Raw genomic sequence first — 22,114 nt, 5'->3', positions numbered from 1 at the left:
GGGATTCTCAACCTTAACCCTGATGACATTTTGCAGTAGATAATTTTTTGCTTTGTGGGGTTATCCTGTGCATTATAGAATGATTAACATCTTACCAGGTCTCTAGCCGCTGGATGGCTGTAACACTTTGCTCCCCCAGGTTGTGACATCCAAAAATGTCTCCAGACTTTGCCAAATATTCCCCCCAGGGAGCATATCATTCCCAGTTGAGAATCACTGATCTGCTCCTATGCCCAACTTTCCTATAATGATATGTTTCATTACTACTTTCCTTATTACTACATTTTTGGTATTATATTTACAAGTTCTGGCTCCTTTATTTATTGAAGTATTCTTGATTTATAATATTATAGTGGTTTCAGGTGTATACCATATTGATTCAGTATTTTTATAGATTATAGGCCACTAAAAGTTATTACAAAATAGTGGCTATAATTCCCTGTACTATACAATATATCCTTGTTGCTTATCTATTTTATACATAGTAGTTTATATCTCTTAATCCTGTACCCTTTATTGCCCCTCCCCCTTCACTTTCCCCACTAATAACCATTAGTTTGTTTTCTATCTCGGTAAGTCTGTCTCTGTTTTGCTATATACATTCACTTGTTTTATTTTTTTAGATTCCATGAATAAGTGATATCATATGGTATTTGTTTTTGTCCAACTTATTTCAGTAAGCATAATATTCTCTAGTTTCATTCATATTGCTACAAATGGCAGAATTTAATTCTTTTTTTATGGATGGGTAATATTTCACTTTTTTTTTGTGTGTGTAAATACACACAATATATATTCTTCATCAATTTGACTATTGATGGACACTTAGGTTGCTTCCGTATTTTGACTATTATAAATAGTGCTGTTATGAACATTGGGGTGTGTGTATCTTTTTGAATTAGTATTTTCGTTTTTTCTAGGTATATACCTAGGAGTGAAATTGTTGGATTATACGGTATTTCCATTTTTAGTTATTTGAGGAAGCTCCATACTATTTTGCATAATGACTGCACCAATTTACATTCCCACCAACAGTGTACGAGGGTGTCCTTTTTTTTTTTTTTCCACATCCTTGACAACATTAGTTGTTTGTAGACTCTTTGGTAATAGCCATTCTGACAAATGGGAGGTGATATCTTATTATGGTTTTAATTTGCCTTTCCCTAATAATTAGTGATGCTGAGCATCTTTTTATGTGCTTATTGGCCATCTATATGTCTTTGGGAAAATGTCTATTCAGATCTTTAACTTTCTTTTAGGGTAGGCTTTATATCGATGAATCATTTTTTGCTTGTCTGAGAAGTTATTCATCTTTCCTTCTATTCTAAATGATAATCTTGCTGGTAGAGTATCTTAGGTTGCAGGTTTCTGCCTTTCAGAACTTTGCATATATCATGCTATTCCCTTTTGGCCTGCAAAGTTTCTTCAGAGAAATCAGTTGATAGCCTTATGGGGATTCCCTTGTCTATGACTGCTTTTCTCCTGCTGCCTTTATAGTTCTGTCTTTAATTTCTGCTATTTTAATTATTATATATCTTTGTGTGGGTCTGTTTGGTTTCATCTTGTTTGGGACCCTCTGTGCCTACTATACCTAAAGGTTTCCTTCTCCAGGTTTGGTAAGTTTTCAGCTATAATTTCACCAAAAACTTTCTATTCCCTTTTCTCCTTCTTAACCACTATAATACACATGTTGTTATGCTTAATGTTATTGTAGAGATCTCTTAAACTAGTCTCATTTAAAAAAATTTTTTCTTTTGCTATTCTGATTGATTGCCATTATTCTATTTTCTAGATCACTTATTCATTCTTTTGTATCAATTCATCTTCTATTCACTCCTTCAAGTGTACTTTTTAATTTCAGTTATTGAATGATTCATTTCTTATTGAGTCTTTTTTATATTTTCTAGGTCTGTATTAAAATTCCCACTGTGGTCATCTATTCCTATCCCTAACTCAGTTAACATTCTTATTACTAATGCTTTAAATTCTTTATAAGGTAAATTGTTTATTTATGTTTCATTATTTTTTCAGGAGTTTCCTCTTGCTATTTCAGTTGAGGTCAGTTCCTCTGCCTTTTTATTTTGCTTAACTTTATGTGTCTCTGTGAACTTAGGTGAAACAGTTACCTATTGGGGTCTTGAAGGTGTGTCCTTATGTGGGAGTGTCCTTATACAGACTGTGTGATCCCTGTGCCTTTGGTGAGAGAGCGAGCTAGATTTGATATGGACACAAGTCATATCTTTCCTCAGGGTGTACCACCAGCTATATGAAGGCAGATGAGTTCCACATCCTCCAACTCTACAGTCTTGATCAGTCTCCTCCATTACTACTTTTTGATTCATATTGGCTCTTGGAATTTTCATCATATCATGGTCATTCTCTCAGCCATGGGTAAATCACCTTGTTTTTAAGTATTTCCTGTGTAACCACTCCTTTCTACCAGTTCTGCATCCTGGTGAGCATGTTTTTCCTGATCTGTTGTAACTCTCTTCTTAGCTCTAGCTGTTTTGAATAGTGATTTTTGAGGTGATTTTCATTGATGCTACTAGCACTTTCTTCAGGACTCATGGCTGCGAGCGTATCATCTTCTGGTCTCTGGACACAGTTGAGATAAATAAAACTTTTGTTTTCAGTCTCCCAGGTATATTCTATATCTAAATTTACTGACAAATCTGAACTGTATAACTTAAAAGGAAATCTCTCAGAATATAATATAGTTTTTCTACAATGTTTTCTCAAAAGACAACATTCTGTTAGGTTGTAAGAAGATAAAACGACATGAAAAGTTAATGTAGGAATTTCCTTTCCCCTCTCATTTAGTGAGTACTATCTGAATTCCTGGCTCTAGAAATGGCCAGAGCTTTGAACTAATTACTGTGACAGTTATCAGTCATAGCCTGTTTATTTGCTAGACCCAACATAAGCTCATCTAAAATCAAATAACAATAAATGTAAAATCCAGTGTTATCTTGTTTAAGGTCAATTAGTACCTTCCATTAATGAGCCCAACTTTCAAGTTCAAAGATTACGGAAATTTCTAACTTGAGACTCAGTAGGTATGAGCTTAACACAAAGCACAATAATACTCATGTTGACTTTTAATATAATAGACATGGACAATGTTTTGGAAGGTATGAAGGTACTGTGTGATTCATATTTATGCTGCTATTTTTTTGAAAAGGGGAAACATAGTTTATTAAATAAGGGCACAGGAGTTCCCTTCGTGGCTCAGTGATTAACGAACATGATGAGGATCCATGAGGATTAGGGTTTGATCCCTGGCCTTGCTCAGTGGGTTAAGGATCTGGCATTGCCATGATCTGTGGTGTAGGTTACAGACACGGTTCAGATCCCCTGTTGCTGTGGCTGTGGCATAGGCCAGCAGCTGTAGCTCTGATTCAGCCCCTAGCCTGGGAACTTCCATATGCCTCGGGTATGGCCCTGAAAAGCAAAAAAAAAAAAAAAAAAAAAAATAATAATAATAAAAATAAAAAAATTAAAATAAAATAGAAAAAAGGAGGCACAGATTCCAGAGTCAGAATGCCTGGGTTTAATTTGACCTTCGTCATTTGCCAGTTATGTTACCTTGGACCAATTATACAAAATCTCTAAACCTCATTTTGTCTCACTGGATAACAATAGAACTGAGAAGACTGATTTTGTAGGATTACATGCTATAATGCATATAAGCAGAGAACTCTGATGGTCCTATGATAAGAATTTGATAAATTGTAGCTATAATGATTTTTGCTAAAAATTGGATTTTAGGATAATCTTGCTGGGAAACTCATCCTCAACTAGCTTAAGATAAAAGAGAAGTCTAGAGGATAGTGCCAATTCCTGGCACAGAAAGTCAGTTCTCGAATGGTTTTATAAAGGCTTGGTTTCTTTCCATTTCTGGGTCCACCCTTTCACTATTTGGTTTCATTGTTGGCTTTTTCCTTATGATTTCTGTGAAAACTGCAGGAAATTTCTCCCTCTCCCTTTGGAGTTACCAAATACTACATCTACTCCTCATATTTATTTAAATTCTATATGATAAGGACAAGCATTTTTGTCTGGTAGCTCCTGGCAAAATCAGGAAATTTACCTGGATTGGGTCTTTTTAGGTTATGTGCCCATTACATTGCAGTCAGAGGAATATATGGGCTGATTTGCTTAGGTCTCCTCACATCTTCCATTACATGTGTTGGCAAGAGGGATAGAGTCCTATCTAGACTCTGTACTAAATGTGGGAAGGGGTGGGCACCACAGTGGAAGTAGGGGGCTATTTCCAGAAGAAGGTGGAACAGATATGTGTACTCAAGGAATAGCTATAAAGATGGTATCTGTAGAAAAGTTTTTTTCTACTATCCATTTGTTACAAGAATGAATAAAAATAGCAGTTACTTATTTGTTAGGACATCAGATTATATGCTTAGGGATCATTCTCTCCCCACCTCCTCTCTCTTTTGTTATTGTAGTTTTTTTCCAGTGATTAAAATTGAGATGCAGCTTTAGGGAATTGATGCATATTCTGTAATATACTTTTCTTTGTATCAGTTCAGTACTACTTAGGAACTTCTCTGTAACAACAACAGCAAGGAGAATTCCACCAATCAAAACCAATCCACATCTGGGGTTCTTCTATGACACATCACTTCTGCTCAGGAGTCTGCATATATGATGCTCTTATCTCTGTGGATAAATCTATGAGGACTTTTCCCTTTTCATGAGCATTAGCCTTCTTTATATCTGCCATTGTACAGAATTGTACAGAATTGAAGCTTATTTTCTGAAAATTATCACTTAGCAACTTTGTGTGCCAGTATGCCATAGCAGAACTTAATCAGTTTTGGAAAAGAGGTTCTATGAGACATAGCCCAACTCCTTGGGACATTTCAGCCAGGATTCCTATTTCTCATCTTGTTCAGTTTTTCAAAAGAAGCTTTGTAAGATATGGAAAGAATCAAGAAGTGGGCCCAGGGGCATAGATATCATCATTTTGATATTTGAGGCAAAGTAATCATAATAGCAAACTGGCTTTTAATAGTTTAAAAATTAACATCATTTATTCATCAAATTTATATCTCTTGTGCACATAGATAAATATTTTCCTATCCTGCTGCTTGAAGGGCAAACCTCAGGGTTTTAAACTCATAAAGGGTTATTATACAAAGCCTCTTCGTCTTTGTATATGAGTGACTTAGAATTAAATATTAATAAAGCTAAATTTTCTCATTCTAAGTTATTATCTTTTGAAAAAAAGAATCTCATTCTGGCTCTTTCTGATTGTAAAAACTCACTTTTTGAGACCTCAGCTACCTCATTTCCTAAGTAAGGACTTGTTGAATGAAGGCCTTTTCTGTGCTATTTGGATAGTGTGGGATGCAGTGTTTGCAGGCTTTTTGAGATCTAGAGAAATCCAGGTCGTGGAGAGGAGAGGGTGCAGGCAGCAGTGTAGGCCATGTATTTGAGCTCTCAGGGGGCTAATTTCCTCTCTTTACTTATATTTAATGCTCTAGGTAATACTTATAATTCCTTGGGCAACAGAAGAGCATTTAACCAGTGTGCCATCTCAGGGGGAGATCTACAGTAGTAGGTACCATAGTGCCTTTGTCCCATCCAAGTGTGGTTCCTTTTACATTAGTGCATCTCTTCCCCTCTAACACAATTGGATGTCCTGGTCTTCATCATTTCATAAGGAGACTTGTGAAGGAGGGACAGTACACATGATTTTTTATTAAGATAGAGATCAAGATATTCTGGGACCTAGATTGGTATTCCTGCTAGATGGTCAATGAGTGATATGATGGCCATTCCAGAAAGGAAATTCTTATCGATTAACCAGAAAGGAACACATGCATATCTCAGGTATAGATCCTTATGTTCTATTCCCTTATTAGAGACATAGATGCTAGTTTCAAGTATAAGGTGGGCAGGGATACAACTAGGCATCAGACACAGATATAATCAAGGACTCAGGTATTCCTAGGACTCGCTTGCTTTTTCTGTTGACTTCACTCTCAGTGCAGACTAGATTTCTCCAGAGTGGAGATGTGGTTGCTAATAGATCCCAAGCTTACATCTCACTTCTCACCCAACAATTTACAACACTGGGGTGGGCCAGCTCTTCTTCTGTATCTTTAGGAAAAATCCTTAGGAATAAATCTGTGAATGCTTTATTTCAAGTCTGGATCAATTAACCGTCTTCTGGGGATAGGTTAGGTAGGAAAATGGCGGCTCATTCTGAGATGGTCCTGTTCTTCAGTGACTTGAGAACTTCCCAAAATAGTGGGAGAAGGGATACTGTGCCGAAAAGAGTCTGCTGCACAAATATGTCAGACAAGAGTGGATGTGTTACAGATGTCATTTAACTGATTCAATCAGACTTTTAAGTTTGAAAAGCCTGACTCTTTGAACATTAGCTCCAATATTCCACCTCTTCCATTTCCTTATTCCATTTACATTTATTCTTCAGTCTCATCAAAACCTCTAGTATGAATGGTTTTTCAGAGGACTTTTTCTATTCCATAATGTAGCCTGAAATCTATAAAAATCATACTTTTTTTTTTTTTGCCCCATACCATTGTTTACTATTTATAACTTGCTTCCCAATATTTAGATTCCTTCTTACTCTGGTTTATCTGGGTCCAGTGGCTCCGACATGGCTCTGGGGGCCTAAACATCTGTATGCAGCTCTCCCAGAGGTGTGCACACTGAACTTTGAGGTGGTGTGTAGCTGCCTCCAGGCCTCTGCTGCTTCTCAGTCTTTCTATATCTCCTCTGCTCCTGATTTACTTTCTTCATTGCTCATGGGAAAATTACCCTTCATTACCAGTATTCAAAATTCCCTGGCATTCCTTCTCTCATTTCACTTGACTTTTGTGGCCTGTTTGAATCGAATTTCTCTTTAGTTCCTCAGGTTGGCATGTATTGTTGGAAAATACAGTTGGTCAGGTATACAGAGTTAAGAAGCAAATCAACCTGCTCACTTGGCTTGCTTTCATACTTCCCACAGCAGCTAGTTTACTGTGAATTTTTTTTTTTTTTTGTCTTTTTAGGGCCACACCAGCAGCATATGGAGGTTTCCAGACTAGGGGTCTAACTGGAGCTATAGCTGCTGGCCTACAACACAGACACAGCAACACGGGATCTGCACCACATCTCAGCCCACGCCACAACTCATGGCGATGCTGGATCCTTAACCCACTGAGCAAGTCCAGGGATTGAACCTGTGTGCTCATGGATGCTAGTCAGATTCGCTTCTGCTGAGCCACGAGGGGAACTCCTGTGAATTTTAAGCTATATGTTACATAACTCTAGTCCTCCAGCCCAGAATGGGTAAATAATACAAAGTTTATAGAATCCATGAATTAATAAATTATTGACTGAAAAGATGACTATTTCATGGAGGAAAGAAGAACTGGAATGTGTATCAGAATATAATATGTATTCTGATATATATAGGTTGCCCTTGAGTTCTGTTGGGCACTTAGAGCTTCATAGTAAATATTCTTTTCTGCATAAATTTGTAAAATAGTCCAAAAAAAGGACTATACTTAACCTCTCAGGGTGTTTATGAAGAATAAGTCTTTTCTGAGATGTTCATTTGTGCTGGATATTAGATTCCAAACATCTCAGAAAAGAAAATCATGGACTTGGAGAAGAGACTTGTGGCTGCCTGATGGGAGGGGGAGGGAGTGGGAGGGATAGGGAGCTTGGGCCTATCAGACACAACTTAGAATAGATTTACAAGGAGATCCTGCTGAATAGCATTGAGAACTTTGTCTAGATACTCATGTTGCAACAGAAGAAAGGGTGGGGGAAAAATATAATTGTAATGTATACATGCAAGGATAACCTGACCCCCTTGCTGTACAGTGGGAAAAAAAAAAAAAAAGACAAAAATTAAAAAAAAATGTTTAAAAAAAAAAAAAGAATAAGTCATGGCATACCATCCTAACATTTTTGTAGGTAGAGTCAACTTCACTATTAAGTTAGTCTCATTGAAAAAGCAAGATCAATCATGAAGTTATCAATATCTGTTTCACAGAAAGGGATGGGGAAAAAAATCACAGTATAATTTGATGAAGTTAAAATGAAAACAGAACTGGAAACTTGTTATTCCTACCAGTTAATAAGTACATGAGATAGAGGCTAAGTACAATTATCTATCAGAAATCTTATCAACTCTAACTTATCAAATGTTTTGGCAAGTTTGAAGTATTTGTAACCATTTGGCTTAAGATGACTGTTGAATAAAAAATGAATTGTTACATAGCTGACTTGGAGGGATTTCAAATATGGTAAGTTTATGTTATAATTTGAAATGAGCTAGAATTTACTTTTTAGCAGTGATTCTTTGTGAAAATAGTAAAAAACCTTTGGAATTAGTGGCTGGCATTATATATCAATGAAGTTAAAAACAACATAAAAGGAAAATGAGACATATGTAGCAATGTTTATTCACAAAATAACTCTTATCTTTGGGAATGTGAATGTAATAAGCTGCTTTGTGGAGATTGTGCCCATCTTACCAATACCTCTCTGAATGCTCCCCCTCACGCACACCTCCATCAGCTCCTTTATACATCTCCTCAATCGTTGGTCAAATTTATGGAGTCAGATGAGTACCTCCACCTGCTCTGTGTAGACTCCAAAGCAGCAAAGGCCTCTAGGATGAGGCATCTGCCAAGGGGAGCAGGAATATCCCAGCACTTTCTTTAGTGTAGTTGTCTTCCTGCTTCTGTGTGTAGCACCTGAATCCTTACAGTAAATTTCCTTTTCTGCTTAAATCTAGTAAATATTCTATGCTACTGAGGCTTTGGTGAGATATGGTCATACATAGATGGTAGTATTATAAATTGTTATAAGTTTTCTGGAAAATATGTGTCAATATGTATTAAGAATATTAAAAGTATTCATGTCTGTGTACTCGGTTGTACTACCTATAGGAGTGTATTAGGAGGGATTTATCAGATTCATGTACTTTAATATTCATGCACAGTGAAACTTATGATATTGAAAAACCAGAAAAGAGCTAAATATTCCAATTTGAATGCTACCTGATATGTCTGTATTTTGCAATGTTATGCAATTATTAAAATGTTTCAGAAAAGATTTAATGGTATAATAAACTACTGTGTTATGACTGTAGGTGAAAAATTTGTATGTGAAGTACTACATACATTATGACTCCAGTATCATGATTTATACATGTATGTGTATATAATGAATATAAGAAAAGTAGAAGAAAATGTACCCATATGTTAAAAATGGTAATTTTTGAGCAAGAGAACAAAAACAAAATATGACTTTTAAAAATGCTTTCCTTATACATATTTCCCATAGTGATCATGTATGTGATTAGAAAAATCCATTATTAAAAAATTTTGTGTATGAGTTCTTGCTGTGGAACAGTGGGTTAAGAATCTGGCATTGTCTCTTTGGCAGCACAGGTTTGATCCTTGGCTGGTGCAGTGGGTTAAGGATCTGGCATTGCCACAATTGTGTCACAGGTTGCAGCTGCAGCTTGGATTCCATCTCTGGCCTAGGAACTTCCATATGCCATGGGTGAAGAAAAAAAATTGTATAAAATAATTTATTATTTTAGCGTTAGAAGGAATAAATTTTTTCTTTGTTTCATGAAAAACTTTGGATAATTCAAAGTATTCCATATTGTGCAGTGGAATGAAATTGTTTTCTATCTTTTCAATGGCAGAATATAAAATCTATAACCAACAGTATTAAACTATCAGTTGTATCAAAATTTAAATGGAAATATATTTGTACTTATTTGCAGTTGCTTTAGAAATAAATCAGTGTCTATTTTAAATAATGAAGATTAAATATGCTATGATAAAGTTATTTTAATGTGAATATAACTTTGCTGGATTTTAATAAAGTAACAACATTTTAGAGATATACATATACATATATAGGTAGAATATATAATTTTTAAAACAGTAAGGCATACTTTATGATATATAATCTTTTTACCACAATATATATATACTTCTCAGATATGAAATAAAACTAATATGACTAGGAAGACACTACTACCTGGGACCAGAATAACACCTTTACAAGTAGTTTAATTTTTTTTCGTGACTTCAGTAACATCATTATACAAATAAATCATTTAGCTGGCATATTTTGGCAGTATGAATCTATACAACACTGGTTGAATTTCACAAAAGTTTCTGAAACCTGACAAAATGTGCAGTAGCAGGTACAATGGAGCCATAGTTGATAATAGCTAAATAGGCACAAAAGCTTTACTGCCCTTTGGAAATTGGACAGAGAAATCTTGAGCTTAGATCTCCTGTTGCTCCTCTCAAGGTTTAACATATTCTGAGGACCTTTTTGTGGAAATCAAAAATAACAGAACAAGAGTCGACTGGGAGGATGGCATTTATACTGGTAAAATTTTCCAAATCAACACATTCATTCAGTTTCTGACATGGTCCTTTGAGTGGACATCATCTATCTAATGCGAAATGTGGCAACATGTGACTCTGCTTTGTATAGGTGCAAAGGGAAAGAAAAGCTTTTGTTCAGAGCATTAGAAAAGTCAGTTCAGTCCACATAATCCATTCTCTTCTTAAATTCTAAAAAGTAGCTCGTGCTCATTTACTAGCAAAGTGTTGTAGAGGAATGTTTCTCTTGCTCTTTCTTTCACAAGATGACTTCACAGGTTTCAAGTGTGTCACTCAACTTCAGTACATGGGGCAGACTTCTTGGTGGAAGAGCTTCCATTTTCTGAGGGGCGGTAGGAAAGTGTGCTCATTTTTGTAGACAGGCTTGAGTGGGATTTGGCCTTTGGAGGAATGTATTTCAGAAGCTGGAGAAAATATTTTTTAAATTTTTTCCCCAGAAAGCCATAAAAGAGAGGATTCAGGCAGTTGTTAAAATACGCCAAGCAAATAGTGATGGGCATGGCGGTGTCGACAATATCTGCAATTTTACAGTCATGTATGATGCCCAACTGAATCAGTACATCCAGAAAAGTGAATATTTGGTGGGGAACCCACGAAAAGAAAAAGAAAAGCACAATTGCCATAATTATCTTGAAAATATCATCATTTCTTGGTTTGTTCTTCTGAATTTCATAAGCCTTCTTTAGGGCTTTCCAAATAAGAGTATAACTTGTAAGGATGATCAGAAAAGGAAACAGGAAACCCAGTATATTCTTGGTTAGGCCCAGACCTACAGGGAGTGTTGAATTTTGGGATTCATAGTGGAAAGCACAAACTGTGATATTGGTATTTTCGATGAAAAATACATTGCGGTGGATTATAGTTGGCAAACTGGCCAAGCCAGCCAGCAGCCAAATAATGATGCAGGTGACTTTGGCCACAAGCATTGTGCGTCGAAGGCGGGACTTCATTGGATGTACGATAGCCAGGTAGCGATCAATGCTTAGACATGTGAGTAGAAACACACTGGCATAGAGGTTGAAACTGACACTGGCTGAAGCGATCTTACATAGGTAATTGCCAAAGGGCCAGCGGTATTCCATAGCAGTGTAGACAGCCCACAGTGGCAAAGTCAGTAAAAAGCATAAGTCAGCTAGTGCTAAATTCAAAAGAAAAACACTGGCCACAGTCTTCAGTTTCATGTAAAAGTAAATGACAATTACCACCAAACTGTTCCCAAATATTCCCACCACAAAGATAATACTGTATAAAGTAGGGATCATGACAAATATGTAATTATGCCTTCCAGCTTTGGGGCAGTCATCTTGGATTCTTTTAATACTATCTTCTGTGGAAGAGTTGAGGATCATTTTGATCTCCTGGGTTAATTAGTCTCAGACACTACGCCAAATGCACCTGGGAAAAATAAAAATGAAAAAGTAAAAAAAAAAATTCTAACTTACAGTTGTAAACAAATAGTTTTAATTCTCAATCAAAAGTAACTCTATTTTTAGGGAAAAATATAGATCATGTGTTCTGGAGAAAATCTGTGCACACTTAAGTTTTGAACATATTGCTTTTCTAGAAAGTGGTAAATATTCTCTAGACAAGTGGTAGTGGGGTCCTATGTGACTACTCAGTTGAGATCCTTTGCATTTTTTTTCTGGAAGGAAATCCTACCTTCCAAATTGATAAAAAAACACAATCTAAAGCTCAGAAAATACTACTGAATTAAATTAGTTATTCAGAAAGACTTGAGTTTTTCCTGAGGTAAGCAAGGCTAATTAATTTGTATTTAACTTCAGAAAGGTGACACGTCCATATCCGATTCTTTGAACCATTTTTTTTTTCATATTACAATCTTAGGTATAAATATTATTAGCATTCTCACTTTAGTGGTCTGAATAACTGCTATAGCTTACTGAGGAATCGTGGTCATTGTGAGGATTGATTTAGGAGAGGATAAAAGGCAGGGCTCAAGGCTTTAGTGTACATATGCTTTCCATAATTTTCCAGGTCACTACAGGCAATAACCACTTATTCCTTAACTTTCAACTCAGTCTAGCAAAAGGGCCTGAATCTCCTAATTTTTATACCTACAAGCCATTTCTGGAGGTAACTCTGAGCTTAACCATTTATCTAACAAGGATGTCAAATGAATAGATTAGATCAGGCTTATCAATAAAACATGTGTTTTTTGGAGGCTCAAGACAGCAGAAGTTTTTCAGGGTTTTAGAAAGAATCAGATGCTGGAATGAGTGCTATGAAGATGTCTGCACATATTTTCTCCAATATTTTACATAATTAACAATCAAGCTATTCATTTGTGTGGTTTAGAAAAAAAAACATATTTTGCCCTAGACAAGGGTTCATTAAAAAACCCTTGGAAGGAGGCTGAAGATGCTATGAGGGTAACATGGCAGGATGTGGCACAGGCAGACCCTGAGGTGAAGGCCCGCACTAGACGCAGGCGAGGCTGGCCAGCAGGGTAGTGGTATTGGGTAAAAATCCTATTGTTCCACCAGAAGCAGGTCCCTAGATGAGCCGGTGTGCATTTCCCTTACCTTGTGTCCTGGGTAAGAAGAGGAATAAGAATAAGACACTACTAATCTGCCCAGGATAGCTGTGCTTGGCATTGGGAGAGCTGGATAAACATGCATGCCTAAGGCAGTGTCTCTCTTGGTGCAAAGTGGTGCTGTGAAAGGGATGACACTCAAGTAGCCAGATTCTGAGAGATAACACTGGGAAAAGAGGGTTCTTAAGTGGCCTCTTTGCCTCCCCCAAGGAGGCAGTTTTTCTCCCTATCCAAGTTTTTGGCTCTGCATCCTCATTATCTTCTCCTTTTGTACTTGTAACTATATAATCTAAATCACTTCCTTTTCTTTTTTCTTTTCCATTTAGGGGTTGCATGAGCATCCACAAACAGGCACTGTCACATCCTCTATGGAACCTTTCTGACTTGTCTGGGCAATTGGCTGTTCCATTTTCTGAGCTGCTTTGGCACTTTGGATGTGGTTTTGAGCTATATATTGTAATGGTCTATTGATATAGGTCTTATCCACTGATTTGTCAGCTGCTTGAGGTTAAGGCCTGTTTCAAATCATCTTGTTTATTACTAGGGTAGGCCCTGGCACCTTCCAGGAGGCAGATGATAAATATATGATGAATAAGAGACCAAGTGCACAAATGAATGAATGAATAGTATATCACTTAAAGCTGTAAGCAGAGAGTATTAAGACTAATTTCCAAGGGCTAATAGACTCAATTTACATTCTACTCCCAAAGAATATGACAGAAAGTACTCAGTGTCAACATGGGCTTCATCGTGAAGCCAAACTCAAACCCAAAGCCAAACCCAACCAAACCAAGCTAAAAATATCAACAGCAACAACAACAACAACAAAAAACCTCGGCACTTTTAGAAATCTGTAGTTTATAAAACAGAAAAAGATGAAAAGAAGGAATAATTTAATAGAAACTGGGGTGAGGCTCTCAGGGAGCTTTGACTTATTTCTTCCCCATCCAGAAAGATTTACCTACATATTCCTGATTTTTCTTTCTTTTTTTTCCCCAATCATAGTTACTGAAATTATGCCAATTTAGAAGTATAAATTCATTTTGGTAAGCAAATACTCTCTATTAAAAATTAAATGCTACATAAAAAGTTTATGGGCTCACAGTCATTTACACCTTAATGCGGATTAATTATTTTCTTTGGCTTCTAACGTCTAGTTAAGTTGGATTTTGCTTAGGGAAAAATTGGAAATGTCAAGGTTAAAGAATCTCAAAGATTAAAAGTAGCCTAGTTTGAACTCCATAACTGAAAACTAGGGCAGAGTTAAATATTTATTTGAGCTTGGGCACAAGGGCTTTAAAGTTAGGAAGGAATGAACTGGATGCATTAGGACCCCCTGGATCCAGTGAACTTGGGTACCTGAAAGCTGTGAGGAAATTCTCCTTTCTTTCCTCTCTTGACCTTACTTTGAGGGCACACAACTCAGGTTGGTTCTGTTAATTTTTTCTCTAGAGGGGAGTAGAATTTTTATTGACTAGGCTGTAACTGTAACCATCATTTATCAAAGAATTTCTGTGGAAACATTTGCATTTGAAAGGACCAATTTATAAACATAGTTTTGGACTCCAATCCCTTCACATTCTGAGGTCAGCCTCTTCTTAACTTTCCATTGATCCATATTGACTAATATTTAATGTACAAAAGGTTGCTCTGAACAACTAGAGAAACATACCTTGACATTTGAGTGAGGTCTCTATATTGCAATGTGTATATTACTTCAGAAACCCTGGGCATAACATTGAATATACTAATTAGAAGAACATTTTAAATAAATGTTTAAGTAATGACTAAGACTTTTACCTAGTAAGGATGAGGGAGAGGAATTTTGGTTGATGAAAATAGCAGAAACAAGCATAAAGAAGCAGAAAAGCAAATGGTGCATTCACCAGGCAATCATCCATTCATCCTATATTCACTAAACACCTACTGTGGACTGGGGTCAGGGATACAAAGTGAATAAAGTCACAGTCTCCTCCTTTGGAATATTTGACTCTACTAGGGGAACAGGAGCCTTAAAGACAGAATTGTCTCAGTGTATTGAATACCATACCATATTAGGAGGCATGTGAAATGTTCTCTATTTATCACCAACCCAGTTTAATAGTGATGTCTGGGATGACCAGGGACATTTCCCAGAGATGGCACTGGACTTTTGAGGGTATATGGGAAACCGAGTGGTTGGAACTTAAAGGTAACCATCTGGCCAGCCAAGATAGAATAGAGATTTGGTCATCACTTGATCATAAATAAGTGAGAGTAGGTTACTTCTCTCTTTGAAGCATGAAAGGATGCTCTTTTGGTGAGCAGCTGAAGGAGAGAGATGTGGTCTACTAGGACACCAAACTTGTGAGTCCTCAGAAAGCAGCTACTTTTTTGTTTCATCCTGCTTTCCCCAGCAGGGTTATAGGTAGATAAGATACTGATTGAAAACACAGGAGAATCCATCTCTCTCTATTTCTGGCTCTCACCATAGCTTTTACTCAGGCTCTGTGGTTTATATGAATTTTACATCATCATTTCATTTCTTCTTAGGGGAAAGAAGATGGAATTTGGAGTCAAAATGCTTATAATAGAAACTTCTTTGCTATTTACAAATACCATTTCTCTGACCATCACCCTCAGCTTCCTCATCTGTAAGAAATGAGAGCAATGATTCTTAATTGCACTTAATTATTGTAGGATTAAATGAGATAACTTGAAAACACTGGGTTTATCTTTCAAATAGTGTTTAATAAATGTTTTATTTGAATCTTTACTATTATTTTTTGAATGCAAGGCAAGCACTGACTCAGCTCTGGGTCAAAAAGCATGAGAAATTAAAAAAGGGGGGTTATCACTGGTAAGCTCTTCCTCTTGCCATTAAAAGGCTAAAAATACCAAGCTGTTGTTCTTTCAAAGTATGAGTAAAAAATAATCTTAAGCAGCTGAATAAATTTGCCATGAGTCAGGTGGGAACTTTCAGTCTGCTGCAAACATAAGCTTGGCTCATGGTGGCCCCAACGCATTTATCTATTGCTTGCTTTAAGTAGGAGTTACCTTGCATTCCTTGACAGCTTCCCTGGTTTTTAAAAACAAACCTAGGAAAGAATGTTTTGTTTTTTCTTTCTTTTTTAAAAGAAATTATCAGAATAGTTGGGTTCATTAACTGCTGAGCCTCAATGGGAACTCCTGGAAATTTTGTATGTAAGTTCTCAGCCTAGTTTCCAACCCTGTACTTTGCAGATACTGCAGATTAGGGCCTGCACCCATTCTCAAATTTTTGCTGGTCTGCAGAAGTTGTCTTAGTCTTTGGTCACAGTGGGCAGTGGTTTTCCAGTTCCTGCCTTTAACTGGGAAACCTGGTCTTAACTGCCGTCAGTACGAGTCTAATGGTGCTGGTAAAGTTGTTTAGAACTTTATCTCAGCTGTGTATCTGGTGTTGGTTCTCTGGCCAATTCTTATTCAGAGCTGTAATGTGATGTTTTATGTATTTAAAGAAAAAGGGTAACATCCATGATTGTTTGATCCACTGTCTTTATCTTGACTGGATGTTGCCTTACACATTATTTGGTGATAATAGGTTGCTTAGATCCGGTAATCTTTGCACTATAGTCTGTCCCTTTTGTTGCTCCCCCACACCATCATGTCCTTTGATGAAGCATCTAGGCCTCTCTGGGGAGCACTCTTCTCCATGCTAGTCACCCTGGCAGCCATGAAGAAGGGAGCATGGCAGAGAGCCTGCATCATAAGGCAAGTGACCAGAATTACTCTCAAGTCAGACATATAGGAGAATACCATGCTCTTGGCTGGCAATCCTAACTAACTTTCCTATGTTAAATACTTCCCTTGGAGGTGATTTGCCTCTGCAATTCCTAGATGAATCTCTCTCTTTATACAAAAATATTTTATTAAAATTATGAATGCTATACTAATTTAGTACTTAAGTCTCCTCAAACTTAATGAATGCAGGTGTGTCTAAGTGATAAGTAGCAGTTTCTGGCCCTCTTCCTAAGTCAGTATTGTTTTCCACCGCCTGTCCTCACAAGAAATGAAAACAGTGCAAGCTCTTTCTTATTTCTGCTCATACCAAGTGTAGCCAACTGTGGTGAAGGTGGTTAAGTGTTTTGTCATCTTCAATTAGTCCTCCCCTTTGCTTTGTCTAAAATAGCCCAAGAACCTAAAGAACTCAGCTTTATAAAACAAAATTCACAAGTACCTTCTAAGTTAGGGTATAAATTTCAAGGAAAGTAAGGTGTTAATCCTGAAATTTGCTTCTTGGAAATTATTCAGTACTTTTATAACTAATAATGTAACACTAAACTACAATTAAATTTTTCTCCACTCAAGAAGCTCCTATTTATCATAAATTATAGTTTAAACAAGTTGGTTTTGATGAATATTCCAAGCTCTTCAAATAACTTTCTTCATTCCTATGGTATTTCCTCCCACTCTTGTTTATCCTACACTCTTGGCTGTCTTTGTTGTATGATTTTTTTTTTTTTATTTCAAAAATAAAAGATAGGGATAAAAGATATGTGATTAATTCTATTCAAGTGCTTAATAATCTTCCTTTGACATGTTGGTATTAGAAAATACTCTTCCTATGTTAAATATAGAAGGCCATAGAGGTTTTCTATTGAGCCTAGAAAGAGTAGATCCAGAGACTAGGAGAAAAGGAAAATAGCATCTAACCTGGAAGAAAGCTTGTACAAAAATGAAGCCCTCCTGTCCTTTAATACTCCTAAATTCCTCAAACTTATCGATTCATAGAATTTTCCTGAGTGAATCATAATCATGTTTCACAAGATCAGTATCTTGGTCATCAAGGAAGAGAAAGCATCATTTTTAATCATATGGGGTTTTGGAGAATGTTTATAAGTTTTTCTTTGTTCAACAGATGTAAAAGAGTGCCTAGGTGGGCATCTCAGCCAATAACAGCTGCTTTATCCAATGTGTGAGCAAAACCCCAGATTTCATATGTGAGGCACTCCACATTTGCTTGTTTAGACTTTAAATCAACAGCAGAAACGGCTTATCTCATTTCAAATTTCATTTTAACAGATATAAGGAAAGTTGGGAAGGAAAGGAAGCACTGATTAATTTATACCCTTAAGAAATTATGATAGTGTTATAGAATTTATATGTATTATGAATGGCAGTTCATTTCAAATTAAAATTTTTAACATTACATAAATGACAATCATGAATTTTATTTATTTATTTATTTATTTATTTATTTTGCTTTTTAGGGCCGCATTTGCGGCATATGGAGGTTCCCAGGTTAGGGGTCTAATTGGAGCTACAGCTGTCAGCCTACACCACAGCCACAGAAACACCAGATCCTTAACCCACTGAGCGAGGCCAGGGATCGAATCCACAACTTCATGGTTCCTAGTCGGATTCATTTCTGCTGCTCCACGATGGGAACTCCCATAACCATAAATTTTAAATGAAGCTAGAAGGATTAAATATTCAGCATATTGTGCATACTTCCCCCAATTACCCCATGTCCTGATCACAATAGGAATATTCTTTGAATGATAGTCTAAAAATTGATCCTGCACAATGTGTAAGGAGATGTGGGTTCTAATTTTGGCTTTCCAACACTCACTGGGTAGATGACCTTGAACCAGTCACTTAGCTTCTCTAGACGTCTGTATACTCAGGGAGGCAGCATATGCTTTAAGAAATCTCCTGAAACACTGAAATTTCATAATATTTCCTCTGAATAGGTATACATCTTTTGAAGACAAAGACAGTAATGACTTTACAAGTAAAAATTACCTGGTAAATCATTAAATCAGATATGTCTTGATATAGATATTATTAGTGTCACAGTGGTTTAATAACATTCTATAATTAAAAGAGCTATTTTTCTTAAAAATGAACTGAAAAGAACTTTACCTTTTACTGAAGATTATGAATAAAGAAACTCTACTTAAGATTATTATGTTATAGTGACAGTAGGTTCCTCCTCCCTCATTTTTTAGATAATCTATCTACCCAAAATTTTTAATCCAGCAGAGCATTTGGATAGCTGGTTGTGACTCTAGGTTGATGAGGTAAAGATTATAGGTTTGGACTCTATCTAGACTAGCTGTTTCCATTCTACTTATGGTCAAAGACTGTGAGCCTTTCAGGCATCTTCTGTGTTATTCACTGGCAATTCTAGGTGAAAAGGTAAAGACAGATTGGTTTATGGCTGCAAATCAAAATTAAAACATGACCTGAAGTTAGGGAGTCAAGATTACATCATCCTATGAAAAAAATGGCACAGTGTGTCCCTGTTAAAATAACTTACTCAAAATGAGCCTACTCTCAGATTCTTTGTGGGGAAAAGGACATCTTTTTAAAGTTTGGTGAATACTAATGTGGTTCAGTTGCCCAGATAAAACATAGAGGTGAGGGCATAGTATTATAAAGGAACCTCATAGTAATATACTATTTAGTATGATACTTCGAAGTATTATGTTAGTCAGTGCTTTGAAGAGCTAAATGGACCTTTGTGCTATGATAATGAATTCTTTAAGAGTAATGTTGATTTTATCACAGTTACATTTTTTAAGTACAGTTTTGTATGCTACCTTTTATCGTTTTTACGCTAAGATGCTATAAAAACAGAGAGACAGTAGAAAGGTTTGGCAGAGAAAAGTACTGGACTACAGACCTGTCCAAGGGCTTGTTTTGTCACTAAATTCATACATAGGTAATTTTAGTCTTTTGGGTTTATTATCCCTTAAATATTACAAAATATTTAGAATGGAAAAACCAATACCTGTTCTCACCTCTATTTCATAGATTGTTAAAGTTAAAAGGCAGAAGATAGGAGAGCACTACAATACAAAGAGAAGTGAAATGAATTTAATGAAAGATAGCTCAGAACTTCAGAAAATTAATGGGATTTTTTTCATTCAGAAATTTAGCAGAAATATTTTTCATTCTAATATAATGCTTTTACTTCAATAATTATAAAAAGGTACTTGATTTATGCTGAAAGAAAGGTAAAATGATAGATATAGCATCTACATTTACATTGTAGCAGCAAATGTTTGGGTACAAAATGGGGTCCTTAGGTCAAATCTGACTGACAGGTGTAATTTCTTTAGCCCCCAAAGCATTTTAGCTTTTGGGATTTGAATCCTCTGTGGTTTAGTAATCTCCACCATTCTCTATTTTCTGATTCTTTGGGTCAGTGCTATTCAAGAGAAATGTAATGTGAGCTACATATGTAATTAAAAAGTTTCTAGTAGCCACATTAAAAAGTAAAAGGAACATATAAAATTAATTTTGGTAATATATTTTATTTAATCCAGTATATCCAAAATACTGTTACTTCAACTTGTAATCAATATGAAAAGTATTGGGATATTTTACATTTTGTTTTGGTACCAAGTCTTTAAAATCCAGAGTATAGTTTATGTTCTCAGAATATCTTAGTTTAAAGTAGCCATACTTCAAGTGATCAGTCACCACTTGAGGCTGGACACCCAACTGGACAACATAGCATAGGTATTTCCATCAAGTCACCTACCTAGCCCTTCTAGCAATGGTTCTGAGATTGTGGTCCTTAGAATAGCAGCAGCATTACCACCTGGGAATTCCTTTGAAATGTAAATCTTAGGCCTCACACCAGACCTACAGAGTCAGAAACTCTGTGGGTGAGTTTCTAGGTAGGTGGGGTCCAACAAGCTACAGTGTGATGAGCTCTCCAGGTGATTCTGATGCATACTAATGTCTAAAAACCATGCTCTGTTGGCAACTTCATTTGCAACCCTGGCTTATGTGCCCTGTGCCTATCATGATTCATAGGCAAAACCAAATCCAACAAACAAAAGTGCCATCAGCAAAAGTTTTCATCTGGCCCTTCCGAAGCATTAAAACCTGTAGTAGGACAAATTCCTAAATGAAGCTTGAGAATTACTCATTAAACTGTGTATTTCTTTCAGACATTCAGGGCCAGTGTAGTTAAGGGGAGCCCTACAGGATAATCAAATCAAACAACCCCCGTGCACCTACTCATAGATGTTTGGAATTTCTTTAGCTGGAGGTGGATAGGCAATACCCACTTCTATAGCCTCATTTGAACCAGGATCTATCTGGGGGAGGAGACACACTGACTCAGGTGAGAGTTAAGAGTTAAGGCAGTGGATGAGCATGGTGCTGGGAACCAAAAGATCTGAATCAAGTACATGATTTACCTCTTAGGAGCAATGGAATTTTTAGCTTTTCACTTAAGCTCTGACTCATTTTATTTATCTGGAAAATAATGATAAGTTCATGATAATGATGAAGTGAAAAAAATATCTGTCCAATCTGGCTCACAGTACCATTGCAAACATCAAATGAGATCATGTGTATGGAGATGCAACGAGATCCTATAGTTTTGAGTTAGTGTTACTGAAATTACACTGTAGTGTAAATGACTAATTTTCCACCTGCAAGCAAATCTGGAGAAGAAGGGTTGGGAAACTGCATGTGATGCTGGAAGTAGAAGAAGCCAATGTACCTGAAACATGTGGAAAGGCTCAAAGAGGGAGGCTGAAGGCATTGCTGAAAAGCTACTTGACCAACTTTGCTAACTCTAATCATTCTCCTGAATATTACATAATTTTAAAATATAAACTACAATGGTAGTATATCACCAATTATACCATTCTGTCTGCCATTATTTTCCCCTCCATTCATTTTCCATGTGAGGCTACTTGTGTTTTCTAATTAATCAGCCTGTGATAAGCAGCACGGGTGCTGGGCCAATAAAAGGTAAACACTTTTCCAACTGAGAAATACTATGAGATACCAGTGACTGCTGTTTCCTGTGAAAACTGCATTAGCAATAAATGAGTCACCAGATGTCACATATCAGATTTGAAATTAAAATATATTTGTGTGCAATCTGAGCAGGAGGGAAAAACAAACTCTTTGCAAGAGAGTTCCATAAGATAATGTGCCACCTTGACTTCGATTGTTTGTTTCTCCTCTAAATGTAGAATAAATGCATCCGTTGGTTTGTAAAGGGGAAATATGGCATTTCTGCCTACAAGGGCTGCGTAGTGAAGTGGCACATTATTCATAACAGCAGCAACTTTTTAAGGACAAGGTGAATGTTTTCAAACATTCTGTGCCACAACAAAACCACTCTCTCCTCTTGTTTTTAACTTTG

General features: G+C 36.4%; 1 protein-coding gene and 1 long non-coding RNA gene across 5 annotated transcripts in view; one reads left to right on the top strand and one right to left on the bottom strand.

Moving 5' to 3' along the window:
* The window catches only part of LOC106505379 (uncharacterized), a 916,097-nt gene that overhangs the window by 162,744 nt on the left and 731,239 nt on the right, over window positions 1-22,114 (top strand). The gene's annotated exons all lie outside the window — the stretch shown is intronic.
* AGTR1 (angiotensin II receptor type 1) overlaps window positions 9,834-22,114 on the bottom strand; it is a 45,282-nt gene continuing 33,001 nt past the window's right edge. The window contains 1 exon segment of the mRNA NM_001444897.1: window positions 9,834-11,816. Coding sequence (NP_001431826.1) covers window positions 10,691-11,770 — 1,080 coding nt within the window. The 5' untranslated portion in view covers window positions 11,771-11,816 and the 3' untranslated portion in view covers window positions 9,834-10,690.

Source organism: Sus scrofa, chromosome 13 (assembly GCF_054392235.1).
Source record: "Sus scrofa isolate SSC_HxYL_T2T_F1_AM1 chromosome 13, Sscrofa_HxYL_maternal_Yorkshire_Landrace_v2.0, whole genome shotgun sequence".
NCBI lineage: Eukaryota > Metazoa > Chordata > Mammalia > Artiodactyla > Suidae > Sus > Sus scrofa.
The sequence above is the reverse complement of the archived record's forward strand: the minus strand, read 5'-3'. Positions and strand labels throughout refer to the sequence as shown.